Below are 20,496 nucleotides of genomic sequence, written 5' to 3'. Positions count from 1 at the left end.
GCATTTAATGTAACAGAGGACAAAATGTTCACTGCTACAAAACTATTATTTGTCAAGATTTGCAGTAGTATATAATTGCCTGAAAAGGTTATTAAAATATCTTCCTTTTCTAACTACAGTATCTATATAAAGCCAGAGGTCTTTTTTTCCATGTAGCCCAACCAGAATAACATATTGCAATACATAGATAGGAGAATCTGTTTATCTTCTGACAATGTCTTATTAAAAATTACTTTACAAAATATAATTACTTTCAAAAGCATTAGGTTAACATAATGAGTTTATCATCTTTTTTTTTTGGGTCCCCAGTCGTGGAGCCTGAACTCTGGGCCTGGGCACTGTCCCTCAGCTCTTCAGCTCAATGCTAGCACTGTACCACTTGAGCCACAGCGCCACTTCCAACTTTTTTCTTTTTGCTTATGTGGTGCTGAGGAATCGAACCCAGGGCCTCATGCATGCAAGGCAAGCGCTCTACCACTGAGCCACCTTCCCAGCCCCAGTTTATCATCATTTTTAAATAAATTAATAACTGTTTTGAATCTTAGTTTGAATTTCCAACATGGTAAATATTGATTACCTATATAAACACAAATTGTGGTTGACTTTTAATAGTCTTGAGTACAAAAGATTAAAAGTTAGAGAATTATGTTTTAGAAATTACTAATAATTCCTTTCAGGATACATTTCCACCTTCCTATAACAAACTAGGTGGCTAAAGCTGCATTCTTCTTTTTTGGAATGTGAGACCTCAGGGACAGGGTGCTGTCCCTTACCTGTTTTGCTCAAGGCTGGTGCCCTACCACTGGAGCCCCAACTCTACTTCTAGCTTTTTGGTAGTTAAGTTCCTAATTGAATATGAGTCTCACACATTTGTATGACTGGTCTGGTTTCCACCAATAATCATCAGATCTCAGCCTCCTGAATCTAGGATTAGATGAGTGAGCCACTGACACTTAAGACTGCCAGGCACTGGTGGCTCATACCTGTAATCCTATCTACCAGAAAGGCTGAGATCTGAGGACTGCAGTTCAAAGCCAACTCAAGCAGGAAATTGCACGAGACTCTTATTCCCAATTAACCACCATAAAAATGGAAGTAGCACTATGGCTCAAAGTGGTAGAGCACTAACCTTAAGTAAAAGAGCTCAGGGACAGCACCCAGGTGGGGAGTTCAAGCTCCACGACTGACAATTAATTAATTAATTTCTCTAGCGGTCATAAAAAGAATAAGTTGAGTGAAACTGCTAATACTTAGAAAAAGAAGCCAGGGTTCCTTGGACATCTGGCTATTTCCAGATACAGTAGAAGTTATAGGAAACAAGCCTGAGATACTCTTCTGTCATATCAAACAAATACCATGAAAGCAATTAAAGACCACTAGTATAATATCAGAGTATTAAAACTAACAAACAGCTAACAAAATGAGTACCAAGAAGCTGAAAGCTGAAACATATTTTGACAATAGTGGTGGTGGTGGGTGTCAAGGGGAAGAAAAGCAAAAGAATAAGACAAAGAGTGAGTGAATACAGTCATTATTTTCATGTACGTATGTGAAAATGGAACCACACAACTTGGAATGGGTGGACAGAGATGGGGAAGAATGATGGAAAGGGTGCAAGATGTGTTGTACTTATAAATTGATTTGCTGAATTGAAACTTCTTTGTGCTACTGAAATAATAAAAATATGTTCCCCTGAACAAGTTGAATACCAGCGGTAAGTACAATAAAACAAAGTATTTAAATCCACAAGTTCATATGAAATAAAAGGTACCATTATTTACCTTTAGGGGATGCTAAAGACATTTGTCATTATTTTGACAACTTTACCTCAAGAAAACACCAATTTAATCCCATTTTTCATATCCCATCTACATCATCAAGGGGGGAAAAAAGGTATAAAGTTTTTCAACAGGATCCATATTTGGTAAAAACAAGCTCTTACAACCACTTTTTCCCCATACTGGGATTTGAACTCAGAGCCTCACTCCACATCTCCAGTCCTCTTTTACAACTTTTAAAATGTAATATTTTTAATTCCAGGTAGAATAATGGTATTTTAATGGTAACTAGCTGTAAGCATTCTCTTTCTAAAGCAGGTTGTACTTTCTTTACTGTTCATAAATGTCTCCAAAGAACCAAGATAAAATGTCTATCTTTAAGAACTAAAAAGGTAGAGGTGGGGTTCTCGGTGGAAGTGAGAGAAAAATGAGAGAGGGGTAACAATATTCAACAAGAAATATACTCATTACCTTATGTATGCAACTGTAACTCCTCTGAACATTACCTTGTCAATAAAATTAAATTTAAAAAAAAAAAAACGCCAAAAAGGCTAGGTACCAGTGATTCACACCTGTAATCCTAGTTACTTAGGAGGCTGAGAGCTGAGGATCGTGGTTCAAAGCCAGCCCAGGCAGGAAAGCTTGTGAGACTCTTATCTCCAATTAACCACCAGAAAACTGGAAGTGGAGCTGTCTCTCAATAAATAAATAAATAAATAAATACCAAGTAGCCAGGGATGGTAATCCTGTAATCAGAGAATTGGGAAGAAGAGCCAGGAGAATCAATAGTTGGAGACCAACCTGGGCTACAAAAAAAAAAAATTTTTTTTTAAGTTAGGCTTTAAGCCCAGAGCCAGAATTTCAACTCCCAGTTACTAACTTGTCCAACTTACTTAATCTCTGTAATTGATTCTATAGCATGCAAAATGGTACAGTAAATACTGCATATGAATCTCATGAAAAATTCCATGCTGCAACAAATATAGTAATAAAGGACTTAGAAAACTACCTATTAGATACTAATCCTCTGCCAGGCACCAGTGGCTCATGCCTGTAATCCTAGCTTTTCAGGAGGCTGACATCTGAGGATCGCAGTTCAAAGACAGACTAGCCAGAAAAGCCCATAAGACTCTTATCGCCAATCAACTACTCAGAAAAAGCTGGAAGTAGCCGGGCGCAGGTAGCTCACACCTGTAATCCTAGCTACTCAGGAGGCTGAGATCTGAGGATCGCGGTTCAAAGCCAGCCCGGGCAGGAGAGACTGTGAGACTCCTATCTCCAATAAACCACCAGAAAACCAGAAGTGGCGCTGTAGCTCAAGTGGTAGAGCGCTCGCCTTGAGCTGAAGAGCTCAAGGCCCAGGCCCAGAGTTCAAGCCCCATGACCGACAAAAAAAAAAAGAAAAAAAGAAAAAGCTGGAAGTGGCACTGTGGCTCAAGTGGTAGAGCACAAGCCTTGAGCACAAAGAAGGTCAGGGACAGTGTCAAGGCCCTGAATTCAAGCCCGAGGACCAACCAAAAAAACAAAAACAAAAACAAAATGACACTAATCCTCAATAGATAAAGCTTTTAATAATAGTATATTGTTATTATTCATGTCTGTAAAGGAAAAGACACGGGAAAATGTTGGGTTAAACCCTTTTTTTTTTTTTGGTCGTGAACTCTGGGCTTGGGCACTATCCCTCAGCTCTTCAGCTCAAGGCAAGCGCTCTACCATTTGAGCTAGAGCGCCACTTCCAGTTTTCTAGTGGTTTATTGGAGATAAGAGTCTCACAGACTTTTCTGCCCTGACTGGCTTTGAACCATGATCCTCAGATCTCAGCCTCCTCAGTAGCTAGGATTACAGGCATGAGCCACCAGCGCCTGGCCAGGTTAAACCATTTCTTTCACTAGGTACCAAGAGGTATTGTTATCAGACTAGTAAAAGTTAGCTACCATTTTTGCCTTTAGCTAGTTTTAAGCTGTTATCAAAAATGCTATGGAAGAGCGCTAGCCTTGAGCTGAAGGGCTGAGGGACAGCGCCCAGGCCCAGAATTCAGGCCCCACAACCAGCAAAAAAAAAAAAAAAAAAAAAGCTATGAAAGTGTAATACAGAAATATGCGTATGTCACAGAAACCATGTGTAAGTGTGCCCTCTGAAATGAACTGTCTCCTTTTCTAGATTTCCTAATAAATTGCAAGTCATTTAGTGAAATAAAAATACAGGGATATAGTAATGTTTATAACAATCCCTGCAAATATGCAATATAAACCTACTTGCAAGTAAGCTAAGTCTCCTAATGCTTCGTAAATCAAATGAGGCAAACTAAAATTTTCATCCATGCATAACAACGTTAGCAAAGAAAAACTAGTGAAAAGAACAGAAAAGAATTATAACAATGAGGGATTCAAATTCAAATTATAGTCTGGTCTTAAATCAAATTCCACTCAGAACAATTAACATCCTGCCAATTACAGAAAATCAGGTACCAACCATCGAAACCACCACCAGGGTATTCTTTCCCAACAACCATCTAGCTAAGTCCCATACCACTCTAGAGGCCTCTCCAGTTGTCTCCTAGCATCTTCATTTTACTCTTCACAAAGCAAACCTTTACTACATTACTCATTTCACTGAGATATACACACTTTAAGTTGTTCCTGTTGTATATTGCACAAGCCTGCATACTTGGATAAGCTAATCATGGTAATTTCTACAAGAAGTTCATTTTTTAAGGGGCTGGGAAGGTGGCCAGTGGTAAAGCGCTTGCCTTGCATGCCAGAGGCCCTGGGTTTGATTCCTCAGCACCACATAAGCAAAAAGAAAAAAGCCGGAAGTGGCGCTGTGGCTCATGTGGTACAGTGCTAGCCTTGAGCTGAAGAGCTGAGGGACAGCGCCCAGGCCCAGAGTTCAGGCACCAGGACCGGACCCAAAAAAAAAAAAAAAGTACATTAAAAAAAAAAATCACCATGGCAAGTAACAAGAGCCATTAAGACTATTCCTGGAGGGCAGGGAGGGGGGAACACACCTTGACCTCACGAAGATGGAGAGAAAAAACTGATTCTAAAGGGCATGCTGCTGCTGTGCCCATAGCTCTTAGAAGCCCTTCAGTCCTTCTACTGTCAGAGTGAGCAAGTGACACTACCAAGCCATGAGTTCAAAACTGTGTTAAAGAAATATGAAAACTAAGCCGGGCGCCGGTGGCTCACGCCTGTAATCCTAGCTACTCAGGAGGCTGAGATCTGAGGATCTCAGTTCAAAGCCAGCCTGGGCAGAAAAGTCCGTGAGACTCTTATCTCCAATAAACCACTCAGAAAACTGGAAGTAGCTGTGTGGCTCAAGCGGTAGAACACTTGCCTTGAGCTAAAGAGCTCCAGGACAGCGCCCAAGCCTAGAGTTCAAGCCCCAGGACTGACAAAAAAAAAAAAAAAAGAAAGAAAAGAAATATGAAAACTATCATGTAATGTGTAAAGGTACCAAGGTAAAATTTGCATAAGGACAGTGATAAGGAAACTGAAGATTTGCTATGATAAAATTTCTAAGTTCTCATCTGATTTTACTCATGCAAGATCAAAATAACAAAGAATGCCATTGGTTTTCAAAATCAAGGCAAGTCTCAAAATTTACATATTAAGATAATAATAAAGTTCTAACAACTAAAAGCAGTGTGGCTCAAACATGACACTTGAGGATTGAGTGTCTCCAGGGGCTGAGAAAGTGATCAGTGGTAGAGTGCTTGCCTCTCATGCATGAGGCCCTGGGTTCTATTCCTCAGAACCATATAAGCAGAAAACGCCAGAAGTGGTACTGTGGCTCTAGGTGTAGAGAACTAACCTTGAGCTGAAGAGCTGAGGAACAAGGCCTAGGCCCAGAGTTCAGTCCTCACAACTGACCAAAAAAAAAAGAAAGAAAAAAAAGAGTGTCTCGAGGACCTTTAGAAGCTACCCTAACATCACTGAGTAACTGCAACTCATTAGTGATACAAGAGTTATGAAATGAACCACTACAGTTGGCTATTTTGGATAGACAAGATATAAGGCTTTTAAAATAGGTCAAAATTTTTTTAAGAAAAAAATCAGAATGCTTTAATCACCATGTAAGACCACCATGGATGTAAGGATATGTTCAAATAATTAAATTATAAGTAGCTAGTCAGTTAAATAGATTCATACAACATAACAATGCAAAATGGAAAAAATTGTTCCCTACTACACAAATATTTTCTACAGTAAACAGAGGTTGGTTATTAGAAAATACGCTCTAGATGTAGATGAGAACCACTGCATAATTGCTTAACCCATTGAATTTGTACTAAAAAAACAAAGCAACATATGGGTTTTGGTCAAATTGTTTACTGCAATCCAATATTAGATAAATTTAATAACTACTGCTGAAAAAGAAAATTACAGGACCCCAAGGGAAAAACTCCACTATTTTAGAATACAATCAAAGACCATTTTATATTAGCAATTTGTGTCTAAGCAAAAAAAGTGTGATTCATTTAAAATGTTCAAATGATGGGCTTATGGTGTAGGGAGAAGGTGAACTGTTGAAAACAATAGTTTATGTTCATGGTAATTAAAGGTGATTTACCAAACATATAAACACCTAACTTAACCTAAGGGGGTGGGGCAATTAAATGAAGGCATTTTTACCTTCTCATTTATTGCTTCCATAAAGCAGTAAAGCCTTGAGGGCTGTAATTCCATATAAACTAGAAAGGCAACTTAAAACTATTTTCCATCACTCCCACCTTCATCTCTTTTTAGCCAAACACCCACAACAAAACTAAAGGAGCTCTCTGGAATCTTATTGTTAAAATTCTAACTAAACAATTTAGACATATGAAATTCAAACAGATAGAGGAACAGTAATATAAAACAGAATGAAGACACATCTGTCATTAATAACAAAGGAGAAAGGATAAGGGCTTTTATTTTTTCTGTGCCAAAAATTCTAACCATGTGTACAGAAATCATCTATATGGATTGATCTTAGTTGTATCTCTGTAAGAACTTGCCTGAGCAGCTTATGAGGTCCAAAAGTGGAGAAAACTGCAATCATTCAAAGACTTAGAGACATGTTTAGAGAGATGGCAGTGTTTTCAAAGAATTATAAAACTACATAGATCTTTCAAAAATATAATGAAAAGAAAATGGCATCAAAATCAGACAGTACAACTAGCAGTTGTTTTTAAAAACTGAAATGCTAGCCAGGCACTGGTGGCTCACACTTGTAATCCTAGCTACTCAGGAAGCTGAGATCTAAGGATTGAGGTTCCAAAGTTAGCTGGGCAGGAAAGACCATGAGACTCTTCATCTCCAATAAACCACCAGAAGTGGTGCTGTAGCTCAAAATAGGAGAGGCGTAGCCTTGAGCAAAAGAGCTCAGGGACAGCACCCGGCTCCCAGCAGAATTCAAAGCCCATAACCAAAAAAACCAAACAAACAAAAAACTGAAATCCTGTACATAGTAGGCTTTTTTGGTATCTGTTTATGCTGGTCTAGGGACTTGAACTCAGGGCCTGGGTATTGTCCACCTCCAGTCCTTTTTGCTGTTATTTTTGGTTTTTGGTTTTGTTTTTAAGATGGAATCTCACAGATTTTTCTGACTAAGCTGACTTTGAACTACCATCCTCCAAATCTCAGCCTGCTAAGTAGCTAGGATTATAAGCATGAGCAACTGACATTCAGCCTTCTATGGTAGGTCTTTAAACTACATCAAAAATAAATTATTAGACAAATGAAATTTTTTAAAGGCATAAAAAGTACTAGGAAAATTTTAATTATTTGATACAAGTAACCAAAAAATATCATTCAAATTACTATAAAATTTTACAAATGCTCATCCTCAACTGCTAGTTATCTAGTCAAGGATCAATAACAAAAGTATGAAATCAGACCTTAGATGGCATTCCACCTCTAACTTGTGTTTCCTTGGTTTACATTAATTTGAACATTATGTTATTTCTACGAAGTGCAGACTTGACCTGAGTCTTACCTTAAACCAGGGGAGGGTGAGGGAAGGAGGGAGGAAGGGAGAGGGAGGGAGGGAGGGAGGGAGAGGGAGGGAAGGAGGGAGGGAGAGGGAGGGAAGGAGGGAGGGAGAGAGAGAGAACTAGAACACGTCCTGGGGCTTGACAGAGTCTGGGCTCAGTTCCCCAGCTTTTTTGCTCAAGGCTAGTGCTCTCTTATCTCTTGAGTCATAACTCTACTTCCAGCTTTTTGTTGATTAACTGGAGTGTCACTAACTTTCCTGCCCTGACTGGCTTTGAATTGTGATCCTCAGAGCTCAATACCCTGAATAGCTAGGATTACAGGTGTAAGCCACTGGTGTCTGGCTCTTAGTTCACTTTTGTAAGCAAAATCAACCAACATCCACTTTTGCCCTTTGTATTACATGTCTTTCTCAACAAGGACTAGGTGATATATATAGCTTCTGTTTAATCCATGTATCTCTAATAGATAACCTAGATGCCTTGCTCCCCTCTGAAATAGTTATAAGTCCCTTTTCTTTAATTCAGCCTTTTCAATCTGTAACAAAGCAAGGAATATAATAAAATTACAGAATTTATATTTTTAGGGCTGAATATATAGCTCAATAACAGAAGGTTTGTTGAACATACACAGTCATGAGTTCAATCCCTATATAACAAAGACATACACACATATAGATGAAAATTTCAAAATGCCTTGTCTATCAACATTTGGTTCCACAAAGAAACAGGCTTTAATCCAAAATGGAATAAAATTAATTAGAATATGGTGTCAGCATAGCACATGCTTTCTCTAGTATAAATTTTCTGGAGAGAAGATAGTTGCATTGAAGTTATAATTTAACAAACTCATGACTCCATCTTGCAAAGCAATCTATTAATCAGTCATTTATAATTTTGTTTGAGCAATAATGAAAAGAAAATACTAATCCAAATGAAATCACTGAATAACTGTACTTACGTGTTAGATGAAAGATTCCATCACAGGCACTAATATGAGATAAAAAGGCATTTCCCAGGCCCTGCCCATTGTGAGCTCCTTTCACAAGACCAGCAATATCCACTACATTTAGAAAGGCGGGAATTTTGCTGAAATACAAAGGATGCTTCATTATAATACTAAAAACTCTTGCTCTTCTAAATGGAGTATATAATTGATGTTAATAGTACATCAATGTCCATGTTCAAATTTTGATAGTTTGTTGAGGTTATATAGAATACTGTTCATATATTTAAATAAATAAAAATTGAAGGATTGAAGTACAGTATGTCATCATGTCTGCAACTTATTCTCAGAAGTTCAATAAAGAATATTCATGGATATACATGTACTCTATATAATTTTACAGCTTTTATATAAATCTTTTAAAAATATAGCTTTTTAAAAGGACATTAAGACAACTTGAGGAGTGATTTTGAGTATCAAATTAATGGTTTGACATATATCCATGAATGAATAAATGAGGATAAGAAAGATCTTCTGTACACTAGAATGATAACTAACAAATGAACGAAGAATGATGGAATCACAAAGTCACCATTTTAAAAACCATCACAGTAATAATTTCATTAGCACTTGTCTTAACAGGAATGAGGCTCAAGGTTTAATCCTTAACACCACAAAAATAGAAAATAAAAACCAACAAATGCTACAACCCATAGAAAGGGAAGGTAAATAATTTGTTATATAGTCTGATGTGGAGAGGGACAGGGGAAAAAAAAGAAGCAAAGATTAATTCTGGACACTGATTTAAACAATTGAGGAAATTATATTACAAAATCTTAAAAGAAGAAATTTAATACATAACTGTAATTAAAAGACCAAATTGGAGCCCGGTGCAAGTGGTTCAAGCCTGTAATCCTGGTTATTTAGGAGGCTGAAATCTGAGGATCGCAATTCAAAACCAGCCTAGGCAGGAAAGTCCATGAAACTCTTTCTTTCTTTATTCATTTATTTTTGGGTCTGGTTGTGGGACCTGAACTCTGGGCCTGGGCACTGTCCCTCAGCTCTTCAGCTCAAGGACAGCGCCATACCACCTAAGCCACAGCCCACTTCTGGCTTTTTTTTTCTGCTTATGTGATGTTGAGGAATCAAGCCCAGGGTCTCATGCATGCAAGGCAAGTGCTCTACCACTGAGCCACTTTCCCAGCCCTCCATAAGACTCTTATCTCCAATAAACTATCAGAAATAACTGTTGTAGCTCAAGCTATAGAGGGCAAAAAAAAACTCAGGAACAGATCCCAGGCAGAGTTCAAGCTCCAGGACCAGTAAAAAAAGAAAACAACAAAAAAAAGAACCATGTTGGCCATGTGAACTGTAAGGCATCTTTTCAGACATGCAAATACCAACAAAAAACACTTAGACATGTCTGGAACTCAGCAGGGTTAGAGACAGAAACCTGGAACTTATCAGTACTTCAAAATAGTGAAAAACTGAAACGAAACTAAAGGTTCAATACTAGAGAAATTGTATTTTTAGTCTAAACAGGTATTGGTACTCTTGGTGAAATAAATCTTATTCCAATAAAGGTGAACATATTCAGGTTAAAGCATGAAAGAATATACTTCCCAGAGTATACCTATTATGTTCGGGATGGTAAAGGTAGGTGACTTTTCATTCCTTTCATTATATGTTTCTCTACTGTTTGAACTTCCTACAGTGAACCTATCATATTATTTTCTCCCTAATAAAATATTTTTCTAATTAAACACGTAATATAGGCATATTATAAAAAGTGCAAAACACTATAGCAGAATTAAAAATATAGACAGCCCTCTTTATCCCAGGTTTTCCTGACACAAGTAGAGATAAAAAAATTCAAGAAAAAAATTACAGATTCATTTGACATTATTCCCTAAACAATATGTAAAAAAATATTTACATAGCATTTACATTTGGAATTATAAGTTATCTAGAAAGGGTTTAAGGGATTAAGAAACACGTGCATAGGCTCTAGGCATAAAAGTGTAATTTATTTACACTATTTAAGCAACTTCTAATATCTGTAGTTGTTCTAGAACCAATCCCCAGTGGATTCTGAGGGGCCACTGTAAAGTAAAAATGACCTGGGAATCCAACTCCCTGAGATAATCATCAATTAGTTTGTAATCTTCATTATACACTTTTTACAGTGGACATTCACATATACTATAATTTTATGTGAATGAGATCACATAATACAAAATGTCACTATTTCAAAATCCTCAGAAAAAATAACTGTAATGTCTGCTAATTGGGTGCATCCTTCTTTTCCCCTTTCTCCAATACTCCATGGGGCTTGAACTCTGTCCCTAAGCTTCTGTGTTCAAGGTTAGGGCTCTACATCACGTGAGTGAGAGCCCCACTTCCAGATGGTTTTTGTTGTTGTTGTTGTTTTTGTTTTTGGTCATAGGGTTTTAATTTTAACATGGGACATGGACGCTATCCCCGAGCTATATTTCTCTTTCTCTCTCGGCTTTTAAGTGGTTATAAGAGTCTCTCAGGGACTTTTTTGCCCAGGCTGGCCAGCTCCAGGATTTCTGTTTGTTGTTTTTTGTGTGGTTAGTTGGAGATAAGAATCTTCCTGCCTGGGCTGGCTTCCAACTGCAAGCATCAGATCTCAGCATCCTGAGTAGCTAAGATTATAAGCATGACATACCAGTACCTGGCTCAATATTATTTTTATAATCATTTAAAGCAACATTCTATAATATTTTAAAGAAAAGCTCTTCTATTTGACTTTAAGCATACCATATAAGTATATTTACTCAGCTGACACCAAATAAATAATGTCATAAAATTCTTCTTACCTTGCTGGTTTGTGATATTGACAAAGAAAGTCAAATCTTTCATCTGGCACAGGTACTCTGCTCTCATTAGGATCAATAGTACAAAATGGGAAGTTTTCTGCAGAGGCCTGACTATTAGTTAATACATTGAAGAATGTAGATTTCCTAAAATTAAAAAAAGAATTCAAGCAATTCTTAAACTCATGCTAATTTCAGAGCTCAATTAATATATATATGAGGAATACAAAGCAATCTACAAAGTTGGGGTTGAAGGAAGAATACACTTTTTACTAAAAGGAACTAATAAAATTACAAGGTAGACCATAATTTATAATTAGGTTATACTTCTATCTCAATATATATGGGGCTTGAAAAGAATGCTATAAACGATAGTTAATCTCATATCAGGGTGATTTTGTCAAAAAATGTACTCTTTACTTGACCTATGCAACTGAAACCCCATAATAAAAATAAAAATATATTATTTCATAATAGTATCTGTTGGAATATATCATTTCACCTATATTTAACATACCCTTCTCTAGTCAGGACAAACATTTCTCAAGCAATCTGAATTCAGGATCATAACTGGTAGGTTGAAGTTTGGACTGTTAACATACAAGGATTACTGGTAAGTCTAAAATTATGCTTTATGAAAATCAAAATGTGTATTTTATTTTATTTTTTGTCAGTTGTAGGGCCTGAACTCTTGGTCTGGGCGCTGTCCCACAGCTCTTCAGCTCAAGGCTAGTGCTCTACCACTTGAGCCACAACACCACTTCTGGCTTTTTCCACTTATGTGGTGCTGAGGAATTGAACTGAGGGCGGCCTCATGCATGAGAGGCAAGCACTCTACCACTGAGCCACCTTCCCAGCCAGAAATGTGTTATTTATTTGTTTGTTTGTTTACTTATTTATTGTCGGTCATGGGGCTTGAACTCTGGGCCTGGGAGCTGTCCCTCAGCTCTTCAGCTCAAGGCTAGCGTTCTACCACTTGAGCCAGAGCGCCACTTCCAGTTTTCTGAGTAGTTTAGTGGAGATGAGTCTCATGGACATTCTGGCCAGGGCTGGCTTTGAACCACGATCCTCAGATCTCAGCCTCCTGAATAGCTAGAACTACAGGCGTGAGCCACCAGCGCCCAGCAGAGAAATGTGTTTTGTTGTTGTTGTTGTTGTTTTTTGGGGGGGTCCAGTCGTGTGGCCTGAACTCTGGGCCTGAGCGCTGTCCCTCAGCTCTTCAGCTCAAGGCAAGTGCTCTACCACTTGAGCCACAGCGCCACTTCCGGCTTTTTTCTTTTTTGCTTATGTGGTGCTGAAGAATCGAACCCAGGGCCTCAGGCAGGCAAGGCAAGCGCTCTACCACTGAGCCAACTTCTCAGCCCGAAATGTGTATTTTTTAAGGCATGAAAAAATATTTAAATCAACATTAAAAGGCATTAATATGGAATAAACTGGTGACTAATGACTGATTCTTATCAGTAATATGTGTTCTGAGGATGCCACCTCATATTAATACTAGCCACATTTTAAAAATAAAGTGTCAGGGGCTGGGAAGGTAGCTCAGTGGTAGAGTGCATGTCTTGCAAGCATGAGGCCTATATATATAGTGTCAAACACCAGAGAAAAATGGTATTTTAAAATAAGAATTACTATTCTATAATCTGTTTTTGTTTGAAAGAATTAAGGAAATGACTAAGAAATACTTGGTTATCATGAGACCAATGCTTACTAACTCTGGCTCGTCATTATTCTGTAAAAATGTTTTCATATGGACAAAATATGATAATAAATACTAAACAAAATGATAGTTGTTTGAGCATGACTAAATTATGGATGACTATTTTTCTCTCTTTCCAAAGGTAAAAATGTCTATTTAGATGACATCCAATTAGCTTATATTCATCAGGAAAATCTGTACTTACTACAGTTAGCTCATCTGATTGAACTGTTAAAACCAAAGAACCAGTCCCTTTATATAGTGCTGATAGTCCTATAAAAGAATGATGAACAAAAAGCAATAATCAAGGCTTATCTAAGTACCACTTGTGAGGCTATGTTTTAACAATATACAAAACTATACCCATGCATAGGTTTTTAAAAAAATGTTATTGCAGAGACTATTTCAGAAATATTGGCTAAAATACATACATAAATTATTGCCAGTTGCTTAGACTATCCTTAGTTCAATCAATTGTTTTCAAATGTCTGCCTATAACAAATCAGTGAGACAAAAGGCAGGCACCATCAGGCTTCTTATCAGATTTACTAGTGTAGAACTCTATGTTTTAAATATACCTGGGAGGAAGAGACAACTTGAACCCAGGAGTTCAAGATCTGAAAGGGTAACCCAAGACCCAGAGAAAAAAGAAACAAAAAATACAAATTTTAGAGCGAACATTAATAGGCCCATTAGCCAAAGAAGGTCAATCTGAGTATTAACAAGAATAGCTATAACAGATTATTACAAAAATCAAATCATTTTATACCATGTGTTGTTAATCATAGGGCATATTAATCTGGGGCAAGAATAGGGAAGAAAGCTATTTCATATGTTACATTACAGTTTAATGAAATTAAAACAAGAGAATAATCTTTCTGTATTCACAATCTAGTTACATTTTCCTTGTTACAAAAAGGAAGTATGATTGAAGAATATCAAGATTAAGCATTAGTAAATGGGTTTTGCCCCTCAAGGTAACAACGAATTCCTTGGCATCTTTCCCTAGTCAACCTGTCACTAGGAAACCTCAAAGCAATCAGTTATACACAAATAATGAAATGCCAGGCCAAAGTTTATTCTTTATAAGAATATAATAAAATTTAGCATAAAATTTATAGTATCTGGTCAGGCACTGATAGCACTCATCTACAATCCTAGCTACTCAGATGCTTGAGACACTCAGTTTAGAGTCAGCCAGGGAAAACAAACTCAAAAGACTCTTCTCTCCAATTAATAAGCAAAAAGCTGGAAGGAGAGGTGTGGCTCAAGTAGTTTAACTCTGGCCTTGAGCAGAAAAAGCTGAGAAAGCCTAGAGTTCAAACCCAGGTATGGGGATAGTAGGGACTACAGTGTCCAGAAGCCAATAAAAATTTCCAAACATACAAAAAAGCAGAAAAATATCTACCAAAGACAGGATAAAATTCAATAAACACAAACATAAACATTAATGTGAGGGGCTGGGAAGGTGGCTCAGTGGTAGAGCGCTTGCCTTGCATGTCTGAGGCCCTGGGTTCGATTCCTCAGCACCACATAAGCAAAAAGAAAAAAGCCAGAAGCCGGGCGCTGGTGGCTCACGCCTGTAATCCTAGCTACTCAGGAGGCTGAGATCTGAGGATCGTGGTTCAAAGCCAGCCCGGGCAGGAGAGACCGTGAGACTCCTATCTCCAATAAACCACCAGAAAACCGGAAGTGGCGCTGTAGCTCAAGTGGGAGAGCGCTCACCTTGAGCTGAAGAGCTGAGGGACAGCGCCCAGGCCCAGAGTTCAAGCCCCACGGCCTACAAAAAAAAAAAAGAAAAGAAAAAAGCCAGAAGTGGTGCTGTGGCTCAAGTGGTAAAGCGCTAGCCTTGAGCTGAAGAGCTGAGGGACAGCTCCCAGGCCCAGAGTTCAGGCCCCACAACCAGACCCCCCCCCAAAAAAAAAAAACATTAATGTGAGATGATGGAAGTAGCAAACAAATGTCACAAATTTTGTAATATAATATTTTCTAATTTTTCTGAAGAATATAAACAGAAAAATAAAGAATGAAAAATGTGAAAAATGTCTAGAGGGATTTTTTGGATGAAAAACAAATTTGAAATGAAAAATACACCTGTAACAGCAGGTTGTTCACTACAGAAGAAAAGATCCTGAGGATAGTCCAATATATATTATATGAATGAAGCATACAGACAGAAAGTTGGAGAATAATCAGACCTTCAGTGGGATGCTATCTAGGGAAATAACATACATTAATAGAAGTCCTGGAAAGGGAGCCAATAGGATACGCAAATGTATTTTTAAAAATACCAGCCAAATATTGTATGAGTTTAATGAAAACCATAAACTCATAAAACTAAAGCCTCAACAGATCCCAAGGAAAAGCAGCATAAGAAAAAACACACAAAAGCACTAGAAAATCAAATTTTTGAAAGCCAGTAGTGGAAAGATTTTAAAGGCAGCCACCAGACAGAAGAACCATTATGTTGAAGAACAGTATTAGAGTGACAACGAAGTTCTCATTACAAGGCTAAAAGACACTGGATCTGGTAGTCCAAGCCAGTGATCCCAGCTGCTTGAAGGTAGAAATAAGAAAGATCTCAGCACCAGAAGAGCTCATGCAAAAGTGAACTGGGAGGGAGGGAAGACTCATGTGGTAGAGCACTTGCCTAGGAAGCATGAGGCCCTGAGTTCAAACTCCAGTGATACACACATAAAAGTTAACTAGACCTCTCTATCTCAAAAACAAGCTAGGTATGGTGGTATATGCTTATAATCCCAGCTACACAAGAGACACAGATAGAATAATTGTGGTTCCAGTAGGCCAGAGCAACAGCATGAAACCCTGAGAAATAAAAGCAAAAGGACTAAGGGTATGACTCAAGTGGTAGACAACTAGGCAAATGTGCTGCCCTAATTTCAATCCTCAGTATGGGCAAGAAAGAGGAAGGAAGGAAGGGAATGAGGGAAGAAAGGACAGGGGGATGGGGAGAAGGGAAAGAGAAAAGGAGGAAAGGAGAGTTAAAGAGGGAGAATTAGAGAGGGAGAAGCTGTGGCTCAAGTGGTAGAGCACTAGCTTTGAGCAAGCAAAAAAGCTCAAGGATAGACCCAGGCCCTAAATTCAATTCCCAGGACCAGCACCAAAAGAGACAAAGAGAGAGAGGAGAGAGAGCAAAGAGGGAGAGAGGGAGAGAGGGAGAGAGAAGAGAAAGAAGCAGCTTTAACTCATAATAGCTAAAAGATAGAAACAACCCAAATGCCTATCAACAACAGAATGAGAAGCCATGGCTCATGTCTATAGTCCTAGCTACTCAAGAAGCTGATATCTGAGCTAGCCTGGTCAGGAAAGTATGAGTGATTCTTATCACCAATTAATCACCAGAAAGCCAAAAGTAGATCTGTGGTTCAAACAGCTGAAGAGCACTAGCCATGAGCAAAAAAAAAAAATTTCAGTGAACAGTGTGCTTAGGCCCAGAGTTCAAGCCCCAGGCGCACACGCACGCGCGCATGCACGTGTGTGTGTGCGCGCGCGCACAACACACACACACACGCACACGCACACACACACAAAAGACAGTTAAATTGCATATTCTCTTAGACACAATTTAAAAGACAAAGAGTACATTGTTCATGATTCCAACTGTTTGGGGCAAACTAATCAATTTACGGTGATAGACATTAGAAAATGAATATCCTGGGGTAGAAGATAGAATAGAAAATGGTATATACAAGCAGTCTTTGTAAAGTATTCCTCAATTAAATCAAATATTCATTTTTGGTTTGTTTTTTGATGGTACTGCAAATTAAATAAAAGACTTTTTGTCACTCAGGGCTTGAACTCAGGGCCTGAGTGGCATCTGTGAGCCGGTTTGTGCTCAAGGCTAGAGATCTACCACTTGGAGCCACAGCACACTTTCAGTTTTTGAGTGGTTAATTGGAGATAAGAGTCCCAAGGGAACTCTTCTGCTCCCCACTATCCTCAGATCTCAGCCTCCTGAGTAGCTACAACTACAAGTGTGAGCCACCTGTGCAGAGCAATTTTTTTTTTTTTCTTTGTCAGTCTTAGGGCTTGAACTCTGGGCCTGGGCACTGTCCCTGAACTCTTCAGCTTAAGGCTAGCGCTCTATCACTTGAACCACGGCACCCACTTCCGGCTTTTTCTGTTTATGTGGTGCTGAGGAATCAAACCCAGGGCCTCATGCATGCAAGGCAAGCACTCTACCACAGAGCCACCTTCCAGCCCCATTTTTTTTTTAAATGGTAACAAATGTCCTGAAAATTCAATTAAGAAACCTCTGCACTAATTCAGGTAAGAAAAGAGGGCAGCAATTAGAAGCCAGTTCAGGCAGGAAATTCTATGAGACTTTTATCTCCAATTAACAACCAAAAAGAGGGAAGTAGAGCTGTGGCTCAAGTGACAGACTGCCAGCCTTGAGCAAAAAAGCTAAGGGACCCCAGAGTTCAGGCCCCACGACTGACCCCCCCAAAAAAAACAACAACAACAAAGCTAAGGGACAGCATCCAGACCCTGAGTTCAAGCCCCAGGACCAGTACAAAAAAAAAGTGTTTAAAAATCTTACCAACCTATCAATTCCGCTGACATTGTAATCTCTGATTCCTAGCTTAATTTTTATCAGCTCTTCAGAATGAAAATATTCTGATCCAGCATTTGCAGGCTACAGAATCATCTTCCTCCAGAGAGTTAAGGTTTTCTGAGACAGGGAACATTTTTCTGCCAAGTTCACTTGCATGTGTATAATATCATTCATAGGCTATACATAATTATAACAGGTATCCAAAGAAGCACATAAGAAGCATATAAGTCTGTCCAAGTGAGTTCTCAAGCTGGATATCCACTCTCCTGTTTGAAGCAATCAAGAATGGAACTTCTTAAGTAAGAATAGAGATAAAAAATCATCCAAAAGCCGGGCGCTGGTGGCTCACGCCTGTAATCCTAGCTACTCAGGAGGCTGAGATCTGAGGATCGCGGTTCAAAGCCAGCCCGGGCAGGAGAGACCGTGAGACTCCTATCTCCAATAAACCACCAGAAAACCGGAAGTGGCGCTGTAGCTCAAGTGGTAGAGCGCTCGCCTTGAGCTGAAGAGCTGAGGGACAACGCCCAGGCCCAGAGTTCAAGCCCCACGACCGACAAAAAAAAAAAAAAAAAAAAAAAAAAAAAAATCATCCAAGAATTCTCCAACACCTAAATATTGCACAAGCCATATTTGGAAACAATTTAAAAGGCAGTGAATTCAAAAAGGCCAATCTTCGCCACTTCTCCCATCAAGAGGTGGAGCCTCCTCCTTTTGTCTGTGATGGTATAAAGACTTATTTGACCCAAAGATTTTAGTGGAAGTATGCTGTGCCATGCCCTACCTCTACTTTTTCAGAGCCAGACAGATTTAGAGACCAATTAAAAGAGAACACAAAAGCAGGCATCAGTATCTTTCCTAGCTACTTACGAGACTGAGATCTGAGAATAGAGGTTCAAAACTAGCCTGAGCAGAAAAATCCATATTACTCTTATCTCTTATTAATCAGCAATAAAAAGCCAGTCATGGAGGTATGACTCAAGCAGTAAAGCACCAACATTGAGCAAAAAAAACACAGGGAGAGCATCTTGGCCCTGAGTTCAAGCCCCAGTATCAGTACAAAAACAAAAAGAAAAGAGAAAAAACAGAAATACCCTAGACTTCCAGACAAACATCATAGGCCCAAGACCTGTGGTAGAGGCCCACAAGAGGCCCATTAGATCTGGCTGTGAGAAGTGACTGCCAGGAAAAGATCACCCAGCTACTATCCAGAAATGTGAGAAATAATAGGCTGTTGTTTGAGCTACACAGTAGTAAATAACTAAAACATTAATGATAATTATCTTGTAAATCTTATTTTAGCATTTCCTACCTTTTCCTTCAGTAAACTTTTTTTGACTGGTTTGTGGAAAACTGGGAGAGGGTAAGTTTTAGACACAACAATGTACACAATCCTAGCAGTATCAGCTAAGCAAGATAATTACTTCCAGGGGCCCCTTACAGAGTATATGAGCAGAGTATACTAACTGTCCTCCAATATCCATTCTCTCTTTCTTTCAGGGTAATGGAATTAATTGAACATATAGTTGTCAAAATAAAGACTACATTTCTAGCCTTCCTAGAACCTAAATTCTGTGCCTAAATTCTAGAGGCAGTAAAAGTAGTATGGCAGTTTTCAGGTAAAACCCTCTCATTGCCTGGAATTCAAAACAGCTTAACCATAATAAGAATAAAGCCACATCCTACGAATAGCTATACTAAGAACTGAAAGGAGCTTGAGTTACTGAGGATTTCATAAAGCAGATCCCCTATAAGTAAAGTGGCCGATTTGACTGTTAAATACACACATTTAAACACAAAAAAGAAGCAAAGATTATCTGACTTTTTTTTACAATCTTAATTAAATTAAATCACATACAACAAAATGGTAGCAACAATACTTATCCCTAAAAGAAATCTGGAATACCAAAATGTAGATTCTCCAAAACCTCACACCCACAATAATATATTAGTTGACGAGGAGTAATCAATGGTCACTGAGAGAAGAAAATGCCGAGATAAGAAAATACAGGACAGAACTATGAACAAAATCTCCATACTCCTAGTGAGATATTCTTTCTAGTTCCTTAAAAGCAGCTAAGTAGCCGGTGCTGGTGGCTCACATCTGTAATCCTACCTACTGAGGAGGCTGAGATCTGAGGATTGAGGTTCAAAGCCAGTCTGGGCAGGAAAGTCTATGAGACTCTTATCTACAATAAACTACCAGAAAACCAGAAGTGGCACTGTGGCTCAAGTGATAAAGCACTTCCCTTGAGCTGAAGAGCTCAGGGACAACACCCAGGCCCAGAGTTCAATCCCCATAACCGACCAAAAAAAAAAAAAAAAAAAGAAGCAACAGCTGTGTCTTTTTATATTAATTGACACAGTTATCAACAGGAAGAAAACTATCCCATTCACAAAGAATTATGTCTTCCACAAATAATTACTGGATGTCTACTATATTACTAACACCAATCTAGGTACTAGAAATATACAAATAAACAGGAACAACACAATCCCTGCCTTCATGAAATTTAAATTCTAATGGAAGTATGCCAAATAGTTTATTAGATAGGTTTAAAGATTAGATGAGATATAAAGATGCCCTTGGTTTTCTGTTTGATTTTCTCCAGTACTGGTGATGTACCCAGAACCTTGCAAGAAAACACTTAAGGCAGCTTTTTAAACAGTTTCATTTGAAGTTGTA

The 20,496-nt window shown here is 38.5% G+C and overlaps 1 protein-coding gene across 2 annotated transcripts in view; it reads right to left on the bottom strand.

Moving 5' to 3' along the window:
* Ola1 (Obg like ATPase 1) overlaps positions 1-20,496 on the bottom strand; it is a 116,269-nt gene that overhangs the window by 92,787 nt on the left and 2,986 nt on the right. For both annotated transcript variants that reach the window (XM_070020710.1, XM_070020720.1), the window contains exons 3-4: positions 11,542-11,685; positions 8,714-8,841 (exon numbers count right to left, since the gene is read on the bottom strand). In XM_070020710.1, coding sequence (XP_069876811.1) covers positions 8,714-8,841; positions 11,542-11,685 — 272 coding nt within the window. The remainder of the gene's footprint in view (positions 1-8,713; positions 8,842-11,541; positions 11,686-20,496) is intronic.

The sequence above is a fragment of the Dipodomys merriami genome, unplaced genomic scaffold, assembly GCF_024711535.1.
Source record: "Dipodomys merriami isolate MVZ:Mamm:240054 unplaced genomic scaffold, mDipMer1.0.p SCAF_1, whole genome shotgun sequence".
Taxonomy (NCBI): Eukaryota; Metazoa; Chordata; class Mammalia; order Rodentia; family Heteromyidae; genus Dipodomys; species Dipodomys merriami.
This window is presented reverse-complemented; position numbering and strand designations above follow the sequence as displayed.